The sequence below is a fragment of the Bombus fervidus genome, chromosome 3, assembly GCF_041682495.2.
Source record: "Bombus fervidus isolate BK054 chromosome 3, iyBomFerv1, whole genome shotgun sequence".
Classification (NCBI taxonomy): domain Eukaryota; kingdom Metazoa; phylum Arthropoda; class Insecta; order Hymenoptera; family Apidae; genus Bombus; species Bombus fervidus.
The window spans coordinates 18428542-18446955 of NC_091519.1; the positions used below are offsets into that span (position 1 = coordinate 18428542).

Below are 18414 nucleotides of genomic sequence, written 5' to 3' on the forward strand. Positions count from 1 at the left end.
AGTATTTATTTTGATAATTATTAAAGATTTACTATATCTACCATCAGTTATACAATATCAATTACTATATACATAAATTCAATATAAAATAACACTTCAACTGCAACAAAAATTAATTGTCCGTTATGCTTCGCTTCGGCTTCTCTTAGATCGCTGACTAGTATCAGAATCGTCGTGTTTATCTGTAGGTTTCATGGATCTTCCCCTTGTTTTATGTTTATTTGGCCACTGTTGCATTTTCATACTCTTCGCTATTACACGTTTTTGATGATCTAGTTGTGGAAACAAATCTGTAAAAGAATAAGTAAAATAAAGTAAAAAGTTTCATATTTCCAAATTTCATTTCAAATATTTAATTTAATACCTTGAGATTTTTCTAAAGCTTCTTTTGCTGAATTCATCTCTGCTTCTTGAATACTATGACCTGATGCCTTTGCTAATCGTTTTCCTTGGAAATATACAGCAACGGTATAAACTCTTGTATTTGTTGGTCCTTTACACTCAATCACTCTGAAAAGAGAATTGAATCACAATATTGTATATTGTTTTATGTATATTTTTTGTAATATACATAAAAACATTTAAACTTGTGTGACTTGAACCTACTTGTATACAGGAATATCAGGTTCTCCACCATCCATTGTTCTTAATGTTAAGCAACATTGCTGCAATTTACTCTTTGGATCATTCCAATCTTGATTCATAATGAAATCTTGTAAACGTGGAAAGAAGCATACGTCACAAAAGACACGACAAAATTCTAAGCCCTTATCGACGTAAAGAGCTCCCAGAAACGCTTCCAATAAATCTGCCCTGTCCTTTGTTTTTAATTCGGCTTTTGGATTACCATAAAGTGCATACTGAGTCATCCCCAAATCATCACATACTACAGCTTGAGTTTTATTATTTACAAGAGAGCTTCGTAATAACTATAAAATATAAGAATATTGTATATAATATAAGAATACTTTCTTATGTCTTTATGAAAAAAATTATAGTACTACTTACAGATAGATGACCCTCATGATGTTCTGGAAAATATTTGTATAAATATTCGGAAACTATCAATTGTAATACAGTGTCTCCTAAAAATTCTAAACGTTGATTAGAACCCAGTGTTAAGTTCGTGTACCCTATACTGCGATCGGTAAATGCTCTAGCCAAAAGACGGATATGGGTAAACACAATACCAATAGATTCTTCAAATTTTGTTAATTTCTAAAAATAAGATAAAAGCTGTCAATATATCATTAAATACGAAATATTTTTTAATACTTACTTGCAATAGTTCAAAACTTGGTATCCATTGTCTATCACCTGTTGGTTCCTGCTCTTGCAAAGGGTGTTTTGGGTAATTTACCCAAACTTTTCCGAGATCTTCTTCATCCTTGAAAAGTGTTTCGCCAAAAACTCTATCTGCGACTTCTATACCACCATCAAGAAATAATGAACCCATTAATGCCTCAAAACAATTTGCCATTGCATGTCGTAATTCTAAATCATGGCAAAGATCACTTCCGTGTGCGTAGAGCATGTATTCCTCTAGATTTAATTTCTTTGCTAATACAGCGAGGTGTTGATTTTGAACAATTGCTGCTCTGTAAGTAGCCAAACCACCTTCCTCTAAGTCAGGAAACATATGAAATAAATGAATCGATGTTAGAAATTCTACTACTGCATCTCCTAAGAACTCCAATCTTTCATTGTGCGCTATCGAAGATTCAGTTTCGGTTCTCGCGCCAAATCTTGACATTATATTGATTAATGTATTAATACCACGTTTTCGAGTATTCATATAATGTATTCGCCGATCACCATATTCCGGTTGTCTTATTCCACAATTAGTCAAAGAATTCCGTGCATGATCTGGATTTGTACCAAAATTTTCACGGTAACTAGGATGTGTTAGAGCTAATTGAAGAAGATACCTATTTTTAAATTCATAGCCTAAGGTACGCTCTAAGTTATCTAAAGATTTATGAAATCTTAAATGACAAACAAGTACTGGAATTAACATTGCATGTTGTACTATATCACACATTATTCCAGTTCTATAAAATCCCTCAGAACTAACATCCACAGTAACGTCGCGTTTCATTTTACTTTGGGTTCTTAATTCCTGAAGCTTATTCTCTTTTGCTTCTAACTTTCGTTTATCTTCAAACGATGGTTTTGGCATGTTAGCCAATAAATGACGAAATTTTACATAATCACGCCATGCTTTTTGGTAACTGAAATAAATAAAAACAATTTAATTATTACCTTTCATTAAAGAAATAATTTCACAGCAAAAGATATTTACTCTGCATTTCCTGCGTAACTAAGTTGTGGTGGTCTAATTCCAAAATGTACAATTTCAGGGTATGCAATTACACCAGGTGGCTGATCTGCTTGGTTCCTATCTAACTGATCTACACGAACACTGCATGGTTTTTTTCCAGGATATGTAACAATCATACCCTTTACTTCGTCCGCAAAATTTTGCCATTTATATTGGGGCATCTCTACTAACCTAGGTAGATCATCTGGATCTATTAACAATTTACTACTTTTGATTAAATAATTTAAAACCTCATTCATAGATAATATTTCCTGTCCATTGTCAGCTAAATCACGAACGAATCTTGGCATAAAATGAAATTGACCACAACCAGATTTATTTTGCGCAGCTTGTAAATCAAAGTCTGTAAGTTCCAATATTTCTTTAAATAAATAAGTTTCTGAAAAAAGAAAGAATCTTTTATAAACATGAAATACATTCAATCACGTAGTAAATATAACGAAAGAAAACTTACGGAAATAGTCCAATTCTTGAATCATAAAATTTTCTGGTAACTTCTCATCTATGTAAAGGATTGTATACTCAATGTTAAATCTTATTACTTTACAAGTCGGTAATTTTACGAGAGGAAAATGCGAGAGCATAGAAAATCCTTCAAATATAAATTCGTGCTCATCATGCTTAATAATTGTTGGTGTTTTGGTAAGAAAATTTGTTGGGGGGCTAATTGTTATTCGATAATGATATAATTTATCGGCATTATTTGTATTTAAATCACATTTATTTATTGCACCCTCTCCAGCATAGATTCCATGTCTAATACCGGACCTTCTTGATTTTGCGCTACACCTGCACAATGGTCCATCATTCATCTGTAATATCAAACAATTTTTTTTAACGTTAATCGCATGAAACATTACAAAAGATTGAAAAATAAAAGATACTTACTTCTCCAGGATCATTAAACCACATTTCAGGATGTAATCTTTGCGGATGTTGTTTCTTTGCCATTAATTCTTCCATTGTTCTGTCATCTTCATCCATTGAACTATCACTGTCAGAAGAAGAACTACTACACGCTTCAGATTTGTGTCTGCATAAACGAGCTCTAGTTTTTCTTGGAGGTGGTTCGTAAGGAGGCTATACAGTAGAAGATTTAATTACAGTAGAAGACTTAAAAATATTTTTAAGTATATACAAATTTTCTACATATATTATATTACTTGAAAATAAATATACCTGTAAAGCTCTTGCAGCTGCAGCTCTATTTAGTAATACTTTCTTGAATAATTCACATAACTCATGCAGCTTAGGCGTACCTCTCATTATTTTTGGGTTGCTTTCATCTCTATTATAATATAAATCTGCTGGTGCAGTACGTGTCCATACTTTTCTTGCATTTTCCATAATACCTTCAGGTCCCATCGCAGATAGTTCATCCATTTTCCTTTCCATATCTTTACTTGTTGCACAATAATCTTGCCTTGAGATATAACACAGTACGAATTAAAATTGTATAAATATATATATATATGTATATAATTTTTAAAGATGTACTATATTACTAAAGTACCTATATTTTTCTAGAAGTAACTCTCTTTCAGTTCTATCCCTGTTAATGGGGGGATTATTATTTGGACTAGCAGTTCTAGATGAGTAAGATTCTTGAGATCTAGATCTCTTCCTACTTCTATAACTTGTATATGATCGCTGAGAGCGTGACGTATGTAAATTGTTTTTTCTGTGTATTGATCTTCTGTCAGAGTCTTCTTCACAATGTAAACGCTCTCTAGAGACCGATCTATTTTTTGGATACTTTGAATATTTCTCTCTTTGGGAATCATATCTTGATCTATATGGTGATCTGCTTGATCTACTTTCCCTTGACCTATTCTGAGGACTTCTGGAACGTCTTTTACTAACTGAATAACTATTAGAGGGCTCTTTGTCTCTATATCTCCATTCAAACCTTTTATTTTTTGGAGAATCATTAAATTTTACATACGATGATTTTCTATCATCTTCTTGCACTTTATTTATTTCATACCAAGAATTTTTGCTATTTTGTGGTTTATTCCAATCAGACGAATAGTTATTGGACTTCCATTCTACATTATCACTGTTATGATATGCACTTCCGTCATCCCAATTTGTGTTAAAATTACTTACAGGTTGAGGATAGTTAGACATTCCATAATTTTGATTGTTACATTGTAGTTCCGTTGGAGTTTGATAAGGAACATCATAAGAATTTGAAACTTCATTTTGATAACATGTTCCCATAGCATGATACGGTGGAATATAATTTGCACCTTTATTTTCAGGCAAAGTAGAGACCGGTATATTATAGGATGGTGGTGGCTGACTAAAATTTGGAGGTGGAAAATTTGGGGGTGGCACCGAATAATATCCCATATTTTGTGGCTGAGAAACTCCTGTGCCCCAAAAATAAGATTGACCAACATTTGGAGGAGGATTTGCCATTTTCTATAACCTCACCTGAAATATGTTGATATGAAATATTAACCTACATGAGTAAAACGGAACATATTTGTTTTAATTGATTCATTGATTGCAAATATAAAATATATAAAAAATGATGTTACCTAATATACAGGGTTTATAAAACTAAGTGAAAAATATGTATTTTTGCAATTTAAAATCTTCCTTATAGGGAATATAAGGGAATTTCAATGTTAAGTTAAATTATAAAAGTTATGGAAAAAGTATGAAATTTAGATAAACAATACACCTACTAGGACACTATTTCGTGCTGTCAATTCGATACGACATCTAAATGTAGAAGAAAGAATCTCTCATGCACTATAACACCATCTTCTGGTTGCGTGGTAAATAAAATTCAAATTACATAAAAACAGCTAGTGCATTGTGCACAATTATAACAATTATATACAATAATTTTTATGCAATAATTTATGTAAGATATTTTTTTTATTTTAGTAACACAGATCGATATTAATAGATCGAATCGTAATATTTTACTATATTATTATGATATATTACTCTAGTTACTCTATAACATTCTATAGCATAATATCTATACTCTAGCTATACTCCACAGAAGAATATAAAAAAGATATTTTATTATTGCGATATAATAACATGTAGCAGCTTATAATCTTAAAACATTTTAATCATAATATACATATTAATGAATCAAAGCATATATACATTAATATCTCGAATAAATTGTAATAACAAACATGTAACTATTATTACTTTATTTATTATTAGCTGTTACATAAATTATTGTTAGTTACATATATATGGTTATATATGGTTAATTCTGTATATGATATATACAGAATTAACATTATTTATAATTTCTGGTAGCCATATTCATCCTGTATGTTTAACATCCAACATGGGCGTTTCTTTTGTCGTCTGCAAAGTGTCAAATACTTTGCGCACAACAAAAATGCTCAGAACCAGTGATACTTTTTAGCTGTTCAGAAAAGTTAAAAAGTCGTTCATGATTCTTACCATTGCCAAATGCTTTGGAGTGAACGTACGATATATATTTGTTCAAGAAAATTGTAATTTTACTCGGTGTTGGCTATGACTCAGTACCAAAGGGCATCTTTTCAAGGTATCGCGACTTTGTTCGAATAATTAAGTTAACATCGAAGAAGATAAAGTACATGGCCTCTGTGAGATTGAAAATTACAATTTCATTCGTCAAAATAATATAAACCCCATTTAAATTGACATTAAAATGCTGCTATAAAATGAGAAGGTTATGCTTGATCGTAAAACGAAAATTACGATATTAAAGTGTTTTAAATAATACAATTATTTACTGCACATGAATAATACGAAGTTGCAAATCCTGAATGAGCATATATTGTTGGCTTAATATGTATCTAATATGAGAAAAGTGGATTGACTTATTTGGTATCAGAATCAGCTGATTCCTACATTGACAAAGGATCCCCAACACATTCGATGTTTAACGAATGAAGAATTGAATTATCTGATGTCGAAAATAGTGATATATGAAGGATATACATATATATCATATTTTTGAACATATAGTTTCTTCGTTATTCTAAAAAGATAAAGATTGAAAGATGTCAGGAAACAATTCTGCTACAGTAGGTACACTTAGAGGTGGTAATCTACAAAATCGTAATTCTCAAAGATCTACACTTTTAAAAGTGGTGATTCTGGGTGATGGTGGTGTTGGAAAATCTTGTCTTATGAATAGATTTGTATCAAATCACTTTGATGAACATAGTTTTCATACAATTGGAGTAGAATTTTTAAACAAGGATATTGATATTAATGGAGAGGCATATACATTGCAAATATGGGATACAGCTGGACAAGAAAGATTTAAGACCCTTAGAACTCCGTTCTATAGAGGCTCTGATATTTGCCTTTTAACATATGCGGTAGATGATAGAACAAGTTTTAAAAATTTAGCACTTTGGAGATCTGAATTTCTTTATTATGCTGATGTTCAAGAAGGATCAACATTTCCATTTATAGTTGTTGGGAACAAAGTAAACAAGAATATTTACGAAGAAAGGAGTAATATTACCAGTAATATTTACAAAAATAATTTTTGTAGGTGGATGTTCCAGATTCTGAGAAACAAGTTTCTACAGAAGAAGCTCAAGCTTGGTGTGCAGAAAATGGAGACCCACCATTGGTAGAAACATCTGCAAAGGATGCAACCAATGTTGAAGCAGCATTTGGTGCAGCTGTTGCTGCTTGGGCACAACTTGAAGCTAGACTAGAAAGACCATTAGTAGAAGATACTGTTGATCTTTCAAAACAACAATCTCCTCATCGTTCAAGTTGTTGTATGCCTGTGTCTGGTGCTGAGTAGGTTACAGATACAAGATTTTAAATATTTTTTATGTTTTCACAACATAATGCATGAAACATATTTCTCAAGATTCACAATCATAATCTAACTGGAATGAATGAGAAAGAGGTAAACAAATAATTTTTGTGATGCATACTGGCAGTTTTGGTATGGACATATAGAATTCGTTTATATTTGAAAAGAGTATGATATGTCGCAAATTGTACCAACACTTATAAATTATGATTAATGTATTTAGGATATATAAGGATATTACATTATATAATTCTATTGTTTTCTTTGACATAAACAATATTCAATTCTGGTTAAACGGTTTGAACTTAACGTTTAAAGATTAAGTCAAGATCATTGGCAACACAATTACAAAAAATGTAAAATATTCGAACACCTAATTACATACTGAGTTGATAACGAAGACAGAAATATTTAGTATCATTGTTGTAGTGACAAATTTGCTGGTAATATACTTTTTCTTTTAGGTCTAACAAAATTATTTGAAGAGATTTCTTGCCTGTCTGCAATACTTTCCTCATAATAAGGTGAATTTTAATGCTGAAAGTAGTTTTTGTCTATTTTATTTTTACTGACACTAAGTGTTTCTTCCGTTGCCAATGTGAACGTATATAGATATTTTTATAAATTCATATGATTTTATTTATTCTTACAAACATTTTTCAGTTTCGTTAAAATATGCAAATTGAAATTATATTTACGCGGAAAAAAATAATACTTTATGGTTGATATTTCCAGAATACAACTGTAAACTGTAAGGTCAAATTGAACGTCCTGCTCGTATCACGCTTTGTGCAGTTCGCGAGCTACAGACAGTATTTTAAGTATTTCAGACATTATTGGCTTGTGATAAAATAATAATAGTAATAACCATGATCATCAACTGCTTTACAAATAAGGAATAGATATAAAATGTAATTTAGCTTTGTAATCTAAATTTGCCTTATCTTCGCAGCACAAACTAAGGGCAGTGGTAGTAATATATATTTATCACAAAATCCTCTGAATCATCTTTATATATACATACATATATATGTATATATATATATTATATATATATACATATGATTTTGAAATATCTACACTACAAAAAAACATACTCTGCTGCTCTTGGAATGTCCTGCAATCGGTGTTTAAAGATTTTCCTACAAAGTGAATAATATTATAAACACATCAAATAAAGCTTTTTGTACAACCTTGTACGTATAAAACGTATGAACGCATTTCTAAAGCACTGTAACTTACTTAAAAGCTACCTAACACTTTAGCGATGCTTTACATACAGGAAATAAATAATATATAATATTATTATAATTTAAGTATTATTTTCAATGACAAGGCTTGCATTAATTATAAATGTGACATGCATGCTGGTGCTTTTTGTATAGCTACATATCGAATATATAAATTTGTGGCTTCTTATTCAACAATTTGTTGATTTAAGTGCAAAGTATACATATATATATATATATAAAATTTATATTATATATATATATAAAATTTAATCATATCAAGGTGAAGAGATTTCACCAACTGTTATAATATAAAATATCAGTTCTGTATTACTTGAATATATTTTACGTCATCAGTACTACATGAGTTTCATTAATAATTTTATAAAAATATTTTATTCAATTATTTTATTTAATTATTATATATTATCAGCCAAGATTTTTACGGTATGTCTTAAATATTAGTTAATATCTACATTTTATAAATTTTATAATCTAAAAAATCGATCTTGCAATAGAAACAAGAACAAAAAAAGTAGAGAAGCTCTGTGCTTCTTTAAAAATGATAAAATATATCGGCAAAATGTTTTTCTTGTATTTCATGTGATATTATTTTATATTTTACAAATAACAGTAGTTTATGGACTATTTGGTAATAATACAATCGTTGATAACGTTATATTATAACAATACATCATGTATGCAATGTTCAAGATATCACTGCACACTTTTTTTCAAACGTTAAGATCAATTTATAAAATACATTACAATAAAAAATTGGAAGTGGCCGTATAAAAGTTTGGAGAAAAGTGTGCGTCCATCTTATGATACTTTCCTCATTTAAATCTTTTAACAATATTTACAAATTAGGTGCGCTATGGCTATCCAAATCAAAGATTTAACCTTCCAGTATTTTTGTATACAAATTTGCATTTTATAGATATTTTTTATTCAATAATAATTAAGTCATGCTCTATATTTCTCAACGAACAATTGAAAATTGCATTCTGTATGCATAGGAATAAATTTAAACTGAGAACATTTCCTTTATATATTTGTGTAAATACGAATTTAGAATAATTATATTTCTTGCACACGTATACTACATGTAATTATTTCAAAGTTCTTCCGGTCAGAATGAACTTTTCGGCAATGTACAGTGATGTACATTTTTGTTGTAAAAACACAATGTATTTTAAATACATAAACAACTAATGACAATGTTCTGTAACATCCACGATAACAGATTTTTTCCACCCAAACAAAAAATAACCAATTGCTGCACCAAATACTACAGCAAAACACAACCAGACATTGTAAGTCATGAAGATCAGCATAAGGAAATATGACAGCACAATTTGCACAATGTGTAAGAACGTTTGGAACGTATGCATCCATGATAACATTGTGGGCCTGCACAAATTTATATGAAATGGATTAATTCTTGGACATAAAAAAATATATGCATAATGCATTATTAATTTATCATGCTAAGCAATATTAATCATAGAATTAAACGAAATTGCAACTAAATAACGCAAGAAGATTATACAGTGTTACCTCGCATTTTGACCAATTCGACTGACAATTCGATACCGATCGTGTGACGGTACAAGAGAGAGATCTATATCAAGAATTTTGCCTGGCAAATACCGATAGATAGATACCGATACTGATACTCGGAATGTTTATGTTAAATAAATACTACTAAAGGTCCACAAAGGCGGTCTCATAAAATGTTAGAGATAACGTCGATTATAGAAAATCTCACGATTCAGTGCGAAATTAATACTTTAATCGTTTATGTACGTATTTCTTCAAGAAACAGAATTAAAAAAAAAAAAAAAAAAAAAAACAATGTATTTTCACAGTAAAACAATTTCAAAACTAATAGAAAAAAGAGCAAATCGAGAATTTCACTCCTCATCTACTTACGGTTGTTTGTGAATTACTTCTCCAACCATACTAAAAAAAAAATATATATATATATATATAAAATCATATAGCAATCTTTATGTATTCAAATAAAAAATATCGAATTAATACAATCGTGAATTTCTAAACTGCCATCCATTGTACATCCGAGAGCACGAAACTTACTGTACGACTCTGTTATCCTCGGCTACGACATTTTTCTCTTGTGGCATCGTGACGCTTCTGTATTGAAGGGAATTATACATTTTCCAGAATAAATATTCCCGGTAATACTTCAATCCCTCGTAAAGTGCGGCCATGATCATGATACCGATCATCGATCCTATGAGACCACTGATCGACGAGATTTTCCACGATTCGAATAATACGTTTTCACAATATCCTCCATGGAAGACCATCTACAAATGAAATTTTTATATACGATAGTCAGCATCAGAGTTTTGTCTGTGGATGATACATACCGACATACCGTGCATTCCCATATTGCCACATGTTTCCGAGGCAGCGGTAAGGTGACTTTCATGGTTCATACTCCCGTGATCCATATTAGCATGATCCATAGAACTGTGCATCATACTTTTGTCCATATTTGAATGATCCATAGATTCATGAGACGCGTGATTAACGTGGGCTGCATGTCCACTCGATACGTTCATCGTATGGGCCATATGATCGTGAGACATCTGCGAAGAAACGCGCAAATATTCCAAACTCGATAAAACGAACAGTTTGTTACACGAATGATCTGTTCGGAAAGAATAAAAAAAGTGCAGATCTTTTGATCGGTCTAAAGTTGTCAATATTTCGTTCTACAAATATTTTAAGAACTGAAAATCCTAACATTTAGCGGAAAGTAGTTACGCTTATGTCATTAAATAGTTATCGGCTTTTACGCATTGCACAGAAAGCTACTATTACAAAGGACAATCGTCATTTTTCTTATTGTTAATTCGCGAAAGTAACGTATCGTAACTGGAAGGTCGAAGCAATCATTTAGAACCATACTATCGAACTATAACCAAAGCGGTATTAACTAACGGAAACGAGGTGAAAATATCGTATCATAGGAGTGATAAAAAAATGTTTTAATGCAAATTAGCAAGTCTTTTTTTTTTTATTATCATAAATTGTAAAACTGAGTCATAATTCTAAGAACACTTGTTACTCAAATGTTCGATTCGTTGACTTTATAATGAGAACATTTGCCGTATTACGCGGCATGATAGCGACATGTCTCGTGCGTGTGCATGTTTAAAACGTCAAACTCGACGTCCCCATCGATAAAACTGTAATTATATGCATTAACGAAACATCAATGTCACAAACCTGTTTATTCGTTTAAAAAGGGACGGATAAACTTTTTGACTTGTTGTTAAATTACTTCCTCGCTTCCTTCTTGTCAAGGAAACGATGTTACGTAACTAACCGTTCAAGAACAAGAAATTTGATGAAACTTCGAAAAACCGCTACCGCGATCGTTCATGAATGAATGGACGATCATACTTTTTGAGCGGTCAACAGCGTCTTTTTCTAATTAATACTGTGATCCTTTTGTAAAATCATTCGTTCCCCTTCGGCAATCTGCCAGGCTAGCCGTGAACGAGTTTGGAACAGAAGTATAAGAAGAAACGAGTTCATGACTGGCAATCGGGCAACAAGAACAAAGAGAACGAAAGAGAAAAAAACACGAACCAGCGTACTTTCTAAAGTAGATTTCTTCGAGATAGTTCGAGAGGTCTCGCATAGATCTAGCAAGTAACATTCCATTCTAGGAGTTGTACATTGTTGTACGATTTTATTCAAGCATTCATTATGTTCACCTATTAAAATTGAGGTCTGTGATAAAATAATTCCATAGTTTTCAAAGCATGTGATTATGATGTTATCAGGCGTTGACGATTCGTAAAAAAGAATTATATTTTTTATTACATTTTCGGGAATAAAATTATTAAAATAAAGATTGTTTATGGTATGGCAAGGTGAAAGGTCGAAGAAATTTAACGAAATTGATACGCCCGCGTTTACGATCGCCGAAAAACATTTACGTACGTTTAAAAATAGAAATACAGAAACGTATTTGCATCGTTATAGGTGCATCAAGGATTTGATTAATTATAGAAATACATTTTTCTTGAAATCACAATTGTAAACGCTGAATATGAATGCTTTGAAACGCGATGCGTCCAGAAGATTATACTTCTCGTTCGAAGAGAAACGCGATATGTTTTGTACTGAAAACGATAATCCGTAAAGAACGTCACGAAATGCATTTTATTTTGCGCTGCTAATCGTGAGTACTTCGGTAAACAATATGTCTAAAAGGTATATAAACATTTTTCTCTGGATAATGAATGTTAGGTATTATATTCAGCCCTAAAACACATTATTAATATTGAACGAGAAATTGCATTTCTTATAACTTTTGTTTTCAATTTTAAAATTTTCGTAAAGAGACATCGTAGGCTTTTAAACATCGTCGAGATAAAAAGTTCATGAAGCGAGGTCTCACGTGTAATGATATATAATTTACATAATTTTACCGACAAATTTACTAAAAACAAACAGTATTCTAGGTCACGCGTAATTAAATAAGCATTAAAAATGTTTTGCAATACTTAAACTGCCCGACCGGAATAAATCACTTTGATTCAGTTTGAATCGCAAGTCGATTGGTTTCGCTTCCTTATCTTTAGACATTGGCCATCTATTTAGTTATTTTATCACCCGACTAAGATTTTATAACTATTCGTTCTCGAATAGTATGCACATAAAGGGTAGGAAATTATTTACAAACATAGTTTCGCAATCGGAGAGTATGTATCATCTTTATGACATTTTAGACGGTAATATGGATATCTTGCTTTGTGCTTTTAAAAAAGACATTCGTATATCGAATAATTATAGTCAATACATGCTATAATATCTTTGAGGGAAAATGAGTCCGGATGTTTTTAACAACATCGGTATTATAACAGGAAAAAGGCATAGAAATTCTATGACATGGAAGGTAATACTGCAGGTCAAATTAATACTAAACATGATACGAGTTCCCCTTTGTTTTCGAGGGGAATTTTATGATAATAAAAGAGAGGATTATTTTTAGTGAATAATTTCACCGCTGAAACCACAAGCGGTTAGAACGAACGATGGCTGCGTTGAAAACAGGAAATCTCTCAAGAAAATAATAAAATTAGTGGTAATATAGGCAATTATATTTTTTACTTGCGTTTGCATATCATAATAAAAAAAAAAAAAAAAAAAATAAAATAATTCAAATATTTTAATCAAACAAAATATTAAAAGGGAATATTTACTTCTGAATTCCTACGCTATCGTGTATCTCGGCCCGTTTGTGAACTCCTACGCCATTGCGCATAGGTATAAGATGCTCCGTTGGAATCCTTATATTGAAATACCAAGATTCCATTGGAGGAATATGTCTTATAATTTTCTCGGAAGATGTTTCGATTATCGATTTATTCCATTATAGCGTCACAGTACAACTTCTGTTTAAAAGCGTGAAACAAAAGATTTTCAACGACATTGTATATTTTATTAATCATCAAGCCATTATATTACATTACATTCTTTTCAAACATCCATATTCTGTGAATCTTGATAATTTAATTAATATATTGAAATTTATAAGTAATTTAAAATTGAAAACAATGAGAATTGAACGATATTGGTTTCAATTGGATCGATGATGCTTAGTTGCGATTAACTGGCTCATGGTACATTGGAGCTGAGATTTGTGGTCGAAGATTGATTCGAATTCCAAACATTAATTTTTCGGTTATCTTCTAACTTATGAAAAGAAATATTTTACACCTGATCGTAACTCACAAAAAGTACGTAAAGTTGAAAGGATCTAATTGACAACGTTCTCGCAGAAACTGACGACGACAATAATACATTCACTTTTTATCAGTTTGAACTATCACTGTATCATGTGCACGAAACATATGTCGTATATATAAACTTATAGAAAAAAAATCGAAATGCTTTCATTTTCTAAGAACACAGTGTTCCGAACACGGTGAAGACAGAAGTAGAGAAATCAATGTACTAATGACAGACTTTAGAAAGTGTATAGAAATTATATTAACGCTGAAGCACGCGAAGGTTTGATTACATGACTATCTTACTGCATACTAGTAATGTGAATATAGCTGTCAATATGGGTCATTCGTGTTTAATTTATATCGCAAGATTGGGAATTGTTTATATATATGGATGCGAATTTTAAACTAAATGTACGAAAAGATTACATTATCTATACCAATTAGATTAAATTGTCCTAATTCGACGTATAAAATAATATTAACAATACTCAAGCATACCTTTATTAAATGGTCCAGGTTATGTTGTAAGAAATGCTTCCTTTCTATAAAAATAGTTGAACGTGATTACAATGAGATAAATAGACACTTTCGCAGATTTCTCTGCGTGAACCGTCGAGCAATCTCTCAGAGATCCATTAATAAACTGCACATAACATTCACGGTTTCCTCCATCGCCGTAGATGTAACATAACGAAGACTCGGCGTAATGGTTTCGGCGGGTAAACACGTGACGCTAGAGCAGTGACACCATTACATCTATTCTACAACAGGTGGCGTAATAAGTCACGCTCTGTGTTTAAAACGTTTTGCTAATTTAGACAAAATTGCAATGTGAAAGTAAACGAGAATACACGAATATTCAAAGAATGGTATAAAAGATTAATATTACGAAATTATGAAAATATTTATTGTTCTCTTCGCCACGCGAATGAATACATTCTTTCTTGAAACATTTAAAAGCGTTTGAATTGTAAGTCTTAAGCGCCGAAATCCAAGCACATGACTCGCGCGCATGCGTATGCAGTTTGTATATTTCTAACAGTTTGACAGCCGAAATACGAACGCTCTCGACGAACAGTGAAAGAAGTTTTAAAATGTCGATTACCCCTTTGTGGCCAAATTTACAACCAAGAGCAACGGATCCTCTATGGTTCAATGCCGATAGACCCTGCGACGATGAGAGCGAAGTAGCTGCACTGGAAGCGGAACATCAAGCGTGGGTGAGTACACTACGTATAACCTAACAAGCTTGTCTTACAAATATAAACTATTTCTATCTAAACTGCTCTTTTATCTCTACCTGTCTTTCAGAGGGAACATGTCCGAGTTCAACGTTATGACCATATCCCTATCGGAAAGACAGTCAGCGATGTAAGTTAACCTCACATTTGCTTTCGTAATACATATTATACTATATTTTGTTATTTAACGAATTTATACGTACTTGATTTTTTGTTGTTTAATACGTTGGTTCATACAGATGCGCGGAGCAAAAAGAAACGTACTTTTCAAAATTGCTGAATTCTTTATCGTATGTGGCGATCCTACTTATTGTTAGTAACGTCATTACCGACTGTCGAATAAGTCGACGAATATAGATTAAGCAAATATCGCTTGGAGAATGAAACTTATGATAAATTAGTTTTCTATATTTAGTATGTTTTTGTTAACCGACGTCAAAATAGAAATTATCAATTGTATATAGTTCAGAGGATCGGAAGAGGAGGAGGAAGAAGAAGAGGAAGAAGAGGGAGAAGGAGAAGAAGAAGAAGAATCAGATACCCATGAAGAAGAGGAAGAAGAATTAGACGAAATTGATATGGAAGTGAGCTACTCGCATCAACAACAGACATCCAGTCCAACAGATACAGTGACAGATCCAGTATCCATCAGAATGGTCAGCACACATACTGGTCGCTATTCTTAATTAAAATATCGTAGTTCTTGTTCAACTTTAACCTCTATCTAGCTTCCCCGGGAAAGAAATATTACGCAATCTATTTATTTCTTAAGAATTAACAATGATATTTAGGTATATGTATTTATTTATCACCAGAAAATTAAGATCTTACAAATATAAATAAAGAATCGTAAAATTTTTTTACGTGCGAATTAATGCGGTATTAAAATTCTTAAATAGCACCGTGCGATGAATTATGACGGTATATTCTAGCGATCCTGTCATAAATAAGCGTCATTATTATTAGTAGTCAGCGTTTTGGAATCACCACATGCTAGGTCAAGGACCCCTCGACACGCCGAGTAATGCAAATCGCATATCGTCGGAAAAATAAATAAAATATCATTCGCATACAAATAAAAAATATAAATCTATAAGTAATTTTCCATTTAATTATAATTTCACTCGCTTACGTCAACCGATAAAATAAAAGTAGATCGTTGAAAGTTTTCAACGACAAGTAAATTTAATCGAAATTCGTCCCTATCGTAATGTCTATATCGGAGTATAAAATTTCTTTGAAAGTACGATCCATGGCTCGTCGAAAGCGATCGAACACAAGGGCTTGCCCCCTATCCCTTTCTCTCATAGCGTGTTCCATCTTTCTCTTTGGAGAACGGGGCAAGTCGGTACCCCGCCTCGCTCGTAAAGGGCCGTGGAACCGCATCATGCTCGACCGGGACACTCTCTGTACACTCCGTATACCTACCTATACTAGATGTAAGTACACGCGAGAATGTATTATATACCTATATACAGCGCCGGCTCTCTCGGCGTGTAACTGAAGTAAAGCCAGGTTGGTGCCCCCGCTAGGGTGAACGAACGGGTACGCTCAGGCAAAAGCGAACCCGTGTGCCTCCTCCACCTCCTCTTTCTCTTTCTCCACCACCTCCTCCTCTAGCAACGACCTCCATCTCCTCCTCCGGTCGAAGATCTTTGCCTCTGATGTCACAGTGGTGGAATTGGAAATTCCTTTTTTGTTTTTTTCTTTTCTTTTCTTTTCTTTTTCTTTTCGAATATATACCGATCCGTTAGGGAACGAGTGCGGCCCCGCTTGCGCGCGCGCGTTCTCGACTGGCCGAAAAATTTTAATCGAAGTCATGCAGCAGTTCTCTCGCGTACGGCGCTTCGAAGCATTCGCTTCGTCGAGAAGAGAGTAAATCGTTTTCGCGATTTTACGCGCACCCGGTGTCCACGGTGGTCGCCGCCGCTGTGAACACGGTGAACACGGAATATTTAATAACGGGCAACGCTAAAAGCGAGTAGCTAAAAGATTTGCAATTTTATCCGAGCAACTGAATCGCTTCAAGGTTAATTTAACTGCACACATTGCGAGCGAACGGGCTAGCGAGCATTTCCATCTCGTGCTTAGTATTGCGCGCATAAATCTCGGGATTTATGAATCGCGAGTTTCGTAGATGGTAATACCCTCCGGATTTATGAATTAATACCGGTCATATTAGACACATAAATCTTAACATTCAGGTAGATGGAATCGTCTATGGGGATTATCCTACCGCTTCGTGATTCTACTATGGCGCATCTCTAGATTACCACTATCAATCTTTATCGTTTGTAAGCTGGACAGAGAGGAAAAAGACGGAAGAACTGGTTCATTCGTATCAGGGACCGTATGCTCGTGAAAACGCAAGAGGCCGCGCGTGCCATCGATCGCAAAGTTCGATTCGTTCAAGATGGATTCTCCTGTTCGGTAAATTCGTATCAATCGATTCCTTAAAGCGACAACGATGCAACGAAAAAATGTAATCTCCGTGCCTGCGACTTCGCCTGTCTGGCTTCGTCGATCGATAGCGTACGCTGGAAATCAACGGAGCCTTATCGAATTTTAATGGATGCGTACGGTGAATGATATATCGTGCAACGTATCGACGAACGTTGAGCGAAAAGATTTCCACACGCGTGATCTACTTCGTATATACTAATGTATATACTAATGTCTGCTTGACCTACTGGCCCATATACGGCTCGTTTAAAAGTTCCATTCGACCTTGCAGCGATATCGCATCGTGTCCACCCTTTTCTTGAGATTTCTCTAACACCGTTGGCGAGCTCCGACGATCGAAGCTCGGCCGGTACGAGCTAACTCGGCAGCGTTAACTTAATCGTCGCGCGTTCGACGCAAATACGCAATAAAACGTTCAACCGTTTGCAACAGTTAATGCTCGGTTAGTGATTTACTGCTACCGTGGTGGTTGATCGCGCGTCAACCGATTTCACCGGCAGAATGCAGAAGAGTGCCGCCGTAGGGGGCAGACCTCAACGGCTAATGTCGA

General features: G+C 33.3%; 4 protein-coding genes across 6 annotated transcripts; 2 read left to right on the forward strand and 2 right to left on the reverse strand.

Moving 5' to 3' along the window:
* Positions 1-4: 4 nt before the first annotated feature.
* On the reverse strand, positions 5-10591 carry Drosha (ribonuclease 3 drosha). 2 transcript variants are annotated; one of them, XM_072022861.1, is made up of 12 exons: positions 10481-10591; positions 10316-10345; positions 3855-4780; positions 3521-3764; positions 3230-3421; positions 2796-3153; positions 2303-2720; positions 1280-2231; positions 1009-1218; positions 607-929; positions 365-510; positions 5-290 (listed from the first exon to the last, which is right to left on the reverse strand). In XM_072022861.1, the coding sequence occupies exons 3-12, from the start codon at positions 4763-4765 to the stop codon at positions 124-126; spliced, it is 3921 nt and encodes a 1306-aa protein (XP_071878962.1). In that variant the 5' UTR covers positions 4766-4780; positions 10316-10345; positions 10481-10591; the 3' UTR covers positions 5-123. The 2 variants fall into 2 exon arrangements, with proteins under 2 accessions (XP_071878962.1, XP_071878961.1); XM_072022860.1 differs by lacking the exons at positions 10316-10345; positions 10481-10591 and adding an exon at positions 4888-5122.
* Rab9 (RAS oncogene family member Rab9) lies at positions 5606-9601 on the forward strand. The gene is made up of 2 exons (XM_072022901.1): positions 5606-6807; positions 6876-9601. The coding sequence occupies exons 1-2, from the start codon at positions 6373-6375 to the stop codon at positions 7134-7136; spliced, it is 696 nt and encodes a 231-aa protein (XP_071879002.1). The 5' UTR covers positions 5606-6372; the 3' UTR covers positions 7137-9601.
* Positions 8954-14876, reverse strand: Ctr1a (Copper transporter 1A). Of its 2 annotated transcripts, none has more exons than XM_072022903.1 (5): positions 14659-14876; positions 10777-10998; positions 10481-10713; positions 10316-10345; positions 8954-9793 (listed from the first exon to the last, which is right to left on the reverse strand). In XM_072022903.1, exons 2-5 carry the CDS (start codon positions 10996-10998, stop codon positions 9592-9594), a joined length of 687 nt encoding a protein of 228 aa, XP_071879004.1. In that variant the 5' UTR covers positions 14659-14876; the 3' UTR covers positions 8954-9591. The 2 variants fall into 2 exon arrangements, with proteins under 2 accessions (XP_071879004.1, XP_071879005.1); XM_072022904.1 differs by lacking the exon at positions 14659-14876 and adding an exon at positions 13630-13805.
* A 288-nt stretch (positions 14877-15164) lies between these two features.
* LOC139998414 (uncharacterized) lies at positions 15165-16260 on the forward strand. The gene is made up of 3 exons (XM_072022909.1): positions 15165-15380; positions 15472-15531; positions 15866-16260. The coding sequence occupies exons 1-3, from the start codon at positions 15255-15257 to the stop codon at positions 16085-16087; spliced, it is 408 nt and encodes a 135-aa protein (XP_071879010.1). The 5' UTR covers positions 15165-15254; the 3' UTR covers positions 16088-16260.
* Positions 16261-18414: the final 2154 nt, after the last annotated feature.

Bases quoted from the DNA above. Each gene is read 5' to 3' on its own strand.
- Rab9 (XM_072022901.1), top strand. From the start codon at position 6,373: ATGTCAGGAAACAATTCTGCTACAGTAGGTACACTTAGAGGTGGTAAT. The intron at 6,808-6,875 runs GTAAACAAGAAT...TAATTTTTGTAG, and splicing joins TTATAGTTGTTGGGAACAAA to GTGGATGTTCCAGATTCTGA.
- Ctr1a (XM_072022903.1), bottom strand. From the start codon at position 10,998: ATGTCTCACGATCATATGGCCCATACGATGAACGTATCGAGTGGACAT. The intron at 10,714-10,776 runs GTATGTATCATC...TTTCATTTGTAG, and splicing joins TGGGAATGCACGGTATGTCG to ATGGTCTTCCATGGAGGATA. The intron at 9,794-10,315 runs GTAAGTAGATGA...AAATTTGTGCAG, and splicing joins GAAGTAATTCACAAACAACC to GCCCACAATGTTATCATGGA.
- LOC139998414 (XM_072022909.1), top strand. From the start codon at position 15,255: ATGTCGATTACCCCTTTGTGGCCAAATTTACAACCAAGAGCAACGGAT. The intron at 15,381-15,471 runs GTGAGTACACTA...CCTGTCTTTCAG, and splicing joins AAGCGGAACATCAAGCGTGG to AGGGAACATGTCCGAGTTCA. The intron at 15,532-15,865 runs GTAAGTTAACCT...AATTGTATATAG, and splicing joins TCGGAAAGACAGTCAGCGAT to TTCAGAGGATCGGAAGAGGA.
- Drosha (XM_072022861.1), bottom strand. From the start codon at position 4,765: ATGGCAAATCCTCCTCCAAATGTTGGTCAATCTTATTTTTGGGGCACA. The intron at 3,765-3,854 runs GTACTTTAGTAA...TTATATCTCAAG, and splicing joins TTACTTCTAGAAAAATATAG to GCAAGATTATTGTGCAACAA. The intron at 2,232-2,302 runs GTAAATATCTTT...TATTTATTTCAG, and splicing joins AGTTACGCAGGAAATGCAGA to TTACCAAAAAGCATGGCGTG.